The 9550-nt window shown below is 39.9% G+C and overlaps 1 protein-coding gene across 31 annotated transcripts in view; it reads right to left on the reverse strand.

Moving 5' to 3' along the window:
- LOC134218479 (protein bric-a-brac 1-like) overlaps positions 1–4693 on the reverse strand; it is a 556397-nt gene extending 551704 nt beyond the window's left edge. The window contains exons 1-2 of one of the 31 annotated variants that reach the window (XM_062697527.1): positions 4510–4693; positions 1993–3342 (exon numbers count right to left, since the gene is read on the reverse strand). In XM_062697527.1, coding sequence (XP_062553511.1) covers positions 1993–3195 — 1203 coding nt within the window. In that variant the 5' untranslated portion in view covers positions 3196–3342; positions 4510–4693. Of the gene's footprint in view, positions 1–1992 lie in introns of all 31 variants that reach the window. The other 30 variants (XM_062697525.1, XM_062697526.1, XM_062697520.1 and 27 more) reach the window with 30 other exon arrangements.
- Between the last annotated feature and the right edge of the window lie 4857 nt (positions 4694–9550).

The raw sequence follows: 9550 nt of genomic DNA on the forward strand, positions 1-9550 counted from the left end.
AAGCGTACCGCTTTCCGCATCGCATTTGAAATTTATATCTCTTAGTGGTTTCAATTCATCTTAGCATGTCTAAAAGATGACTACTACCGGGCTACCTCTGATTTTTAGAGGACAAATCCCTTCCTAGTCAACACAAAATCGTATATAACGCAACATAAGATGCTAAAGTGGAGGCGATATACGTACAAATAGTATGAGGAAGTACCGATATGGCTTCCACTTTAGCATCTTATGCGACATAATATATGACCTTGAGTTAACGGGGTTCTTCTTTCTTTTTCGGATTTTAACTTCGTGAAATGATTTCAAATAACTCTATAACGCTTTCCTGTCTAATAAAGTACAAAATTTCAAAATAACACACAGTTGAATTAATGGTCCACGAAGGTCGTCTGTGCTGACAGAATATACGATTTTTTACATATGATTAAAAACTTTTTCGTGGACATTATAGCATCGTATTTTCTTCAGCAATGTTTTAAGGCATCCTTCTGATCTGGTTATACTTTATTTGTACTTGATTTACTACAAATTGGAACCTTTAGTAATAAGAATACAAAAATGTACTTTTTTCCTTACCAATTTTCATACAAATTTCAAACGCGATGCGGAAAGTATCCAATTGGGCCCAGATTCTGCACAGTTATTTGGGTCCCCAAACGGTTTCAAAAGAGCATTGATTTGATAAAATTATCATAACGCCCCACTCTAACTCATCACCAAAAAATTACCTTCGACGGAAATTTCTGAAATGAGTATAACCGAATGGAAATAATGGAGCATATCCTAACCAGTGGTTTGTGCTATTTTGATTTTTCCTATATGCATTTATTTATTTATAACGCACGAAATAGTAACCAACATCACTCGATGGATTAATCAGGTTTTTGTTTAAATTAAACTGTTTCAAAATTGTAACAGCTTTGAAATTTTGAAAAAAGTTATTATCATCTACTATCTTATTCTTTTGAAATTGATAAAATTTATTTACAAGAAACATTATGATAGAACATGAAATAAGCTTGAAAGAAGAAACATAGAACTCGGAATAGAATCATTGAATTTCAGCTAATATATTATATAATAATATTTGATACAACAAAGTTACAAATCAGTCATCTTGAAACCCACGTACTACTCTCTAGTATTTTTCCAAGAGCACGAGTTGTGAGAACCAGAACGTGCATAGGGGCAACATAAACTGAACAATCGAGGCAAAATTTTTGCTGAACAATCGACTTTAATTGAAGTACTGTACAAAAATTATAACGTCAGATTTCGGCTTTTGGAAATATAAGCAGAATATTATGGGTTAAATTTAAAATTTATCACTAGATTCACAATAATCTCCTTACCGGCTCTAAACAAAAGTAAATTATGATGAAGCTCGAAATAAACTAATTCCAATTACTGTTCAAATTCCAGAGCAAATGTCTATTCCGACTGTTGATAGAATCATGCTCAAATCTCAATAATCTGAGCCTCATGCACGAGCTAACTCGCTTGCGATTCTGCAGGGAAAGCAACGCGCTTGAGTTTTTTTGCGCAGAATCGCATCGTTTCGCTTATTCGCCCTTAAAATGATTTTGCTCCGAAAAACGTCAAAACCCATACGAAGAGTATTTTATGTTTACGTATGAATTTATTATCCATTGTTTTAAGCAAAGAAGTTAATTCAATGAATTCAAATAAGTAGAAAGAACACCTATAAATCATTTAATGATGCAAATCGCAAGATGAATCATGATCGATTCCCTGGGCCCGGAGGTGCTCTTGTTTGGAATCATCTGTACTTTGTAGGAAAATAGTTTTGCTATCACAATAGTACCAAAAATAAATCAACCATATCTTGCTGTACATATATTGGAACATGAAACCTGTCATTTTCTGAGTTTCTTTTACTTTCGAACTGAACAAAGATCGTTTCAATAAATGTCTCTCCCATTAATATGCTTCTAATACAACCCCGAAAACCATAATCTCACAACTTACCCTTTCTTCCTCGCGAATCATCTCGGCGATGCCCGGTTTGATCTCCATATCGTCCGGGTGGTTGCCCCCACCGGCACTAGCCCCTGCACCGCCCAAACCGGACAGCGACGACAGACCGGCCATCTGATCGCTGAGTGCCGGTGGGATCGGGAACGGTGGTAACTGCGGCGTTGGCGTCGAAGCCGGCTGCACTAACGAGGACGGAGTTGGCGGAATCGGTGACGGCACCTCCAGCTGATCGGGAGTGCTGTCCGCAGGGCTACCCACGCTGCTTCGTTCACCCGAGGGCCATCGACGTTTGCGGTTATTCTTCGGGGTGGAAGCCTGAACGGTGTCTAGGGCTGCGCTTAGTGGCCACTCGCCAGCGACTGCGGCTGCCGCTGCTGCAGCTGCGGCAGCATTCAGTTCTCTGGACATGTCCCGCGATAGATCCCGGGGGAAGTCACGGATCGAGATTTGCGGTTGCTCCCGTTCACGAGATGTTCGTGGTTTCTTTGATTGCATGTGAGTTGGGGGGTTGTTATTATTATTGTGGGAAGGATCCATCGAGATGAGGCGGCCCTCGTTTTTAATAATTCCTCGTTGAAGTAAACTGCTGGAACTGCTATTATTGCTATCATTGTTAGAGCCCGTTTCATCGGTTGCGTTCGCCGACGGCTCGATGTGCTCCACCTGGTTCAGTTCCTGATCGCCATTCACGTCAGCTAGGCCACGTATTTTAAGCATTTCTGCAATTTTAAGCAACGGTCCGATTTGATCCTGGCTGACATTGATTTCACCTTTATACATGAAATCGACAATTGCCTTTAATTCAGGCCACTTGACATCCCGCATGATTATGATCGGGTGTTGACAAGGGTTCTCAAAAAATAAGGTTTGGAAGTAAGGACTGCAGGCAGAGAGAACCATCTTGTGGGCCTTAATGGACTCTCCATCGCAGGCCAGTGTAACATCCACGAAGGATTCATTCTGAAGAAGCTGATCGAATACGCTCGTCAAATTGGTTTGGTAGTTGTTCCAACGTAGGCAGAACTGTTGATTTGGGGTCAATGTGGATTTCAGAGATGGTTCAAACTTTTCACGTTTAAAACCAGCGGAACCGGATAGGGCAGTTGTGCTGCCAGACGGTACCGAGGCCGGGCGTCGATTGGAGTTATCCATGACGGGGGATGAATGCATTGGTGGCGGTGTGTCTGATGGCATGACTCGCACTATTGTCTTTTTCGGAAATTTCTGCTTCGCAAGTTAGTGCTGATTTCTCTTCAAAAAGTTTACTTTGTCATGCGGGTTCATGTCGTCATCGCTGAAGTCGTTCACGGTATCTGCTGATATCACACACTGTGTCGTTCGCTAATCAAAACAAGAACTAGGATCACACTAACACATACACCCGTATGCTGCCTATTTCCTGTTTGCCTATGTAGCGTTCACTCGGGTTTTTATCAGGTGGTTTGCACGCTACTCTTCCCCAGTATTAGCACATAGGACCCCAACCTGTCCTTGACGCTAACTTCACCTATTCACGATTTATGAATAATCTCGCACCATGTGTCTTTCAGTAATCCCCATCGTTGGTTTTATTTTTGAATATCAAAGTAATGAAAATGATGCGCAAGATTGTCACACACAAGTGCTTACTTTTTTCAAGCCACAACGTGCTCAGTCACTTGACAAACATTCGATTTGGTCTCTTCCGCTTCGACCTTCTGACTATTTACCTAAACTCAAGAAATGGTAAGGCTTAGCTCTGTTTAGCCTCATGTTTGTTTCTTTTATTCGAAAACGCCAAAAAGTGCGCACTTCCCCAGTTTTTTGGTCACTTAATCGTATTTTAATGATTCTTTCCTTCTGTTTGCACCTTCTTGTGCTTCCCGTTCCTCCGTCTCAGCTCACGTTTTGTTTCTTCCAAAGTACACCGCTCACTCACTCACATTTTATTTTCATATTTCCTAACACAGTTTAATTGCTCTTTCTCATTTTTGGTAATTATAATTACCAAAAATTTTCATTACTTCCACTAAAAGGTTTCAGCGTTGCGTTTCTTCTTAATCTTCTTCTTCTGTTTAATCTTCCGTGGGTTCTTCTCAGGGCTCCCTCAACAAAATAACGTAAAAATATTTATATTTCGCCTTGAAGTTCTTCCCTCGATTCGGGCTATGCGCTCTGAAACATGTTTCTTGCTGGAAGCATACCCGCGTATGCTTCTTACCTCTCGACGCTCGATGTATTTACTTTTATTACGCAAACAATAAAAATTATAAATCCATCCAAACAATAGTATTTTTATTGCTTGATGTTTTTCCCCGCGTAACTCTGTTCTTCAGCGCCTATCTTCTCGTTTACTGCACACGTTCGATTCCACTTGCGAGTTCTGTTTCTTAACATGAAACCACGGCATTAGCTTTTTTTCCAACTCGCAAAACTTGTAATTATTTATAATAATCATTTATAGATGCCACACAGACACAGCGGCTTATTTGCCAATTTACGACGACCCACTCGGCCCGGTGTTGTTACAGCACTGCTGATGTTTTGTGTTGATTTCCCTATTGAGTCCGCGGGTGCCTACACTCCTACACACTGTCACTGACTGATCTTCTTCGCTGTGGTTCTTCTAGCAACTACCCGACGCAACGACATTTGAAATCGCACTGACGGCGACCGCACACGTTCCAGTCGCACAACGGGCCAAACCGCACGCTGCTTTGCTCACAGTCAGCCACGAACGAACGGAACGAAACGCGCGCCGTGCCGCAAAAAAAAATGTGAGCCCCTCGGTCCAACTCTCTTTGCTTATACGATCCGAGCGAAGTACATAACTCTCGTGCTCACGCGTTTACTCACTTTCTCTTGTTTCCCCAATTGTTCTCTTCGTACCGCACGCAAAACAACGTGGTGCTCATATTTACCTGATGTTTCGCAACTCTGGTTGCTCTCGTGCTCCCGAGTCGGCTGTTTGTTTTTATAAACTTGCTATCGCGCTCCTATATACGGAGACCGGCATGCACCAACATCAACGCAGCCAAACATATGAACGACTCGTGCTCTCAGCAGACAATGACTTGCATCGCTGACGATGACGATGACGATTGAATCATTAACGATGACTGTCCCCCACCCAATGCAAACATTGGATCGGCATCGGCATTCTCTCTTCGATCAAAATCCCTCTGGAACGTGTGTGCGAGAGCGAAAGAGAGAACACGCACCCAACTTTTATGCACTTTTTCGCAAATCAACCTTCTTGTGGAAAGCGATGTTCCGCCGGGCGCCGGTGGTTTCAAGCAGGTAAGGGGGTGGAATGGATGATAAAACTATCAGCTTCCCTCGTTTGTTTTCTCGGCCGTCGTGCGCTGGGGTGTGAGAGAGCGAGAAGAAAAGAATTATGGACGGCCGGCCCCACCACTCATATGCTGCTTGGCGATCGGGTTGGTCTGGTTCGGTTCGGGTGGGACGGTGGGGATCCTTCGCGATAGTGAGATAGTGAGAGAGAGGCGGTGCTTTGCATGTTGCAATTTCGCGTCTATAAGTGCGAGTGTGAAAAGAGCGATTGCCTTTGTTTCGGTTCTTGTTTTTTTTTTCTTGCTTGAATTCGTTTCGGGGATCGTTTTTTATTTAACACTCCTTTTTTAAATATTTATATGTAAATGCTGTCGATGTTGCTTCGATACAAAAAAAAACATTCGATGAAGATTGTGCGAGTAGGGAGAGGACTGTGCGTGCCTGCCTGATGCGAGTGACTTGACCAGGAATGCAAAAAACGGAATCCTGAACTGTGGAGATGAAAAATAATCGTTGTGATGCGTGGAGGTGATAGAAGATATGCACATGTGATAGGAAGCATTCATTATTAGAATGTTGTTTGTGCTTGATACGAGGCAATTTGATGTATTGTTTTTTTTCTGAGAATTTAATATATCGTGAGAATCAATTAAAAAGCAAAGGCTACAAATTACGAAATAGAGCTAGCATTTTGAGAAGATGGTTGCTTTTTTCTAGTGGAATGGATTCTAATTTACTGTTCAATACAAATACATTGGATAAAATTCAAATCAGCGTATGCAGACGGAGCACTTAATCTAAGACATGAATGCATCATCTTCTTCTTATTATTATTGGCGTTACATCCCCCACTGGGACATTGCCGCGTCACAGAAAGTCAAGACAATTTCCAATCCTAAAATTGCCTAGAACGGCACCGGGAGTCGAACTCAGCCACCCTTAGCATGGTCTTGCTTTGTAGTCGCGCGTGTTACCGCATGGCTAAGAGAAGAATGCATGTATTAGATAATTAGCCAATAATATTAGTTAAAAAAAAGGCATATGCGGAGGTTCTCTAGTGAACATGCATAGCCTACCTAGCCTATTTTACCTTTATAAATGCCACATTCTTCCACCAGTGTCCCAATTTTCCAAACTCAATTTTTGACATTATATGTGTTTCCCATATTTTCCAACACCCATATCATCACATAAAATATTTGGTTTGATAGATAAATGTCGAAAAATAAGTTTTTGACTAACAATTAGGTTAATTGATAATAATACTGTTCCTCAATAAATACAAATACAAATAATGAAGAGTGACGGCTGTTTAAAAATAAATATTCCCAAATTAACTGTAATTTGAGTTCCGATGCATCAAATGGCACTCTGTTCTCTCCTATTAAAAGACGAAAAAGCACAAATTGTTTCACTTCTGAACATTTCACTGTGTTGCAACTATTCGTAAAGAAACAATATTTGCGTATGTGCCATCAAATATAATTCTCTTGCAATCTAAATAGCGCAAGAGGTGGAGCCTACGGAAACATCTTTCAATTGCAGTAAAATTGCAATAATGTTGCAAAATACTACAGCGGAAAAAATATAAAATGAAAATATAAAACTGGATTCGATTTCTGGATCTTGTGATTGATAGTCCTTCACTCTACCACAGCACCATTCACCACTTCGAAGGGACTGCATGTTGATTCACAATAAAAACCATACGATTATGAAGTTTTGTACTCGGGTTTTCTGTTACTTGATTGTACCATCACAGGAAAAAAATGTGAGTTGTCAAAACGTTGAACGATGCTAAATTAAACATGAAGACACACTCAACTTATCTGCAACTTATTTTAAACAAACAATTAAATTTTGAAAGACGCATTGAAGTGACATGGTAAAAAATATGCAACTTAATGATTTTGTTTCGTGTTTGCAACATGAAGTGCAGTATTCTTTGTTTATTTGTTTCCAAATGTCAAACACGTACTGCATTGCAAATTTAATGAAACATTGATCACAATTCGAACGTTTTTGACATTTTGATGAAACTTTTTCGTGCTTTGTTTTTACAATGCCTTTAATGAAACTGAATAGAAACAAGGTGCTTTTAGGAAGATGTTGCTTGTGCTACTTGGGGAATCAGTGCCTTATGTCAAATTTTATTTAAAATTGAAAGAAATATAAATTTTGAAATCAGTTACAAAAAAAGCTTTGTCACGTCACGGAAAAATGACTGTTTTGAATTTTTTGAGCTAATAAACTGTTGTAGTTTTAGTAGTTTTGTAGATTTAGGTCTATTTAATGATGAACTTACATTACATTCATGGAAATCACTTAAAAAGGTCTATTCCAAAATCTCAATGAGCCCATTCGGTTTCCCCGAATCGAATGATTTATTCTTAAACATCGCGTACAAAAACATACGTGATCGACGTTTTTGAAATTCACTCTGCCGAACGAAATAGATACTACCCGAAGTGTGCCGAAGGTGCCTATGGAACCATCAATGTGAGATTTCTCGGTGTAGAAGCCTGTGCGTTAGTAAGTCAAGTGTTCATAGCCTCCAAGAGACCAGAAACCCCAAACCGCATTAAGAGTGACTACATGCGTCTGATACCAAATGAAATATGACCTTTCTAGAGAAAAATATACAATTTTTCAACGATGGTATTGATACACAATATACTTATCAGGTAACTAATGTTTGATTTCTTAAGCTATCTTGTATTTGGAATAGGCAATCTATCAATACAATTTTTTCCTTTCTCGTACAACAAAGTTGTACCGAAAGGCTGTCATTTCACTCCGAAAACTAACATTTTATAGAAGCTTCGGAGACCCATAGTGTTATATATCAATCGAGTCAGCTCGACGAGCTGAGCAAATGTCCGTCTGTCTGTGTGTATGTGTATGCACAAAAGCTTGGAAAAAGATTGGACAACTTTTCATAAAGTAATCGTAAACCGATTTTCTCGCAACAAGCTGAGTTCGACAGACGGCAAAGCCTAGTTGATAACTATTGAATTTGATAACTATCGACCTTTGCGTTTTAAAGGTTTGGAAAAATGGTACATCGAACCTTATTAACACTTTATAAGGTTAGTGTCTTTGCTAAATGCGAGAAAGGCGGCTTCGCTCCACTACCCCGAGTGACAGTACCCCGAATGTCATTACCCCGAAGGCGACTACCCCGAATGGTACAGTACCCCGAAAGCCATTACCCTGAAAATATTTCGAAACGGATACCAACATAAAAATATTTGCAAAGCATAAAAAATATATAACTTAGAGTTACTTAGAGAAACGTAATAAAGATTCGAATTAACCAACATTTCTGATTTTGGTGTAATTAGCTTGGACTGCCATTCCACGTTATTAATTTCTGTGAAAGTGCTATTGTACGAAATTGAGTAAGAGAGGAGATAATGCTTTCTTGCAATTAACGCATCTGCCGGGCATGAACAGAGGAAATAATGCCTTATTTAATCCGTTCCTTCCCATGGTAGCTTTCAACTTTCATCAATTTTTCCAACAAAAAACAGCAATATTTTACACAGATTTATGGTTTTATTAGGCTGCTTATATAATCAATTTTGTGTAAAAATAGTGAAAGTATTGAAAACAATCAAATATCTATTGATTCATATTAAATTTTTGCCTTTCTCGTACTACAAAGGATTACTCTAAAAATAAACCCGAGAGAAGGCCCGGAGACCCATAGTATTGTATACCGATCGACTCAGCTCGACAAACCGAGGTGATGTCTGTATGTGCGTATGTAATTGTGTGTATGTGTGTAAATGTACAAATTTTGTAGACACACTTTTTGGAACTTAGCATTACCTGATGTACTCGCAACAAGTTGCATTCGACGTGGAATAAGGTTCCATTGTTTTCTGTTGAAAATTGGGCCGATCGGACATTGCATTTCGGAATTACTAAAAAATCGGTTCAATCAAAGTTAATTGCCTATTTCCGGGGATTAAACCACCCGATTTGTACGTTAATTTACAATGTTATGAAAACTCATATGTGAATATGTACGAATATGACCCTACAGTACGCTAGACTGGTGCTTTAACCAACTAAGCTACGAAGGGCCTCCGTCGGCCTTCGCAACCTAGCGGCTACTGAACGAGCTCGAGATTCCCAAATTGGACGCATAGGCAAATCACTCACAATCCATTTCTCAAGCCAATCCTTCCACATGTGTATAGTACACGTGCACATTAGAGGAGCGTGAGTATTTAGAATGTCTGGCGGCTATACACATTACTCATAAGCA

Source organism: Armigeres subalbatus, chromosome 2, assembly GCF_024139115.2.
Source record: "Armigeres subalbatus isolate Guangzhou_Male chromosome 2, GZ_Asu_2, whole genome shotgun sequence".
Classification (NCBI taxonomy): Eukaryota; Metazoa; Arthropoda; class Insecta; order Diptera; family Culicidae; genus Armigeres; species Armigeres subalbatus.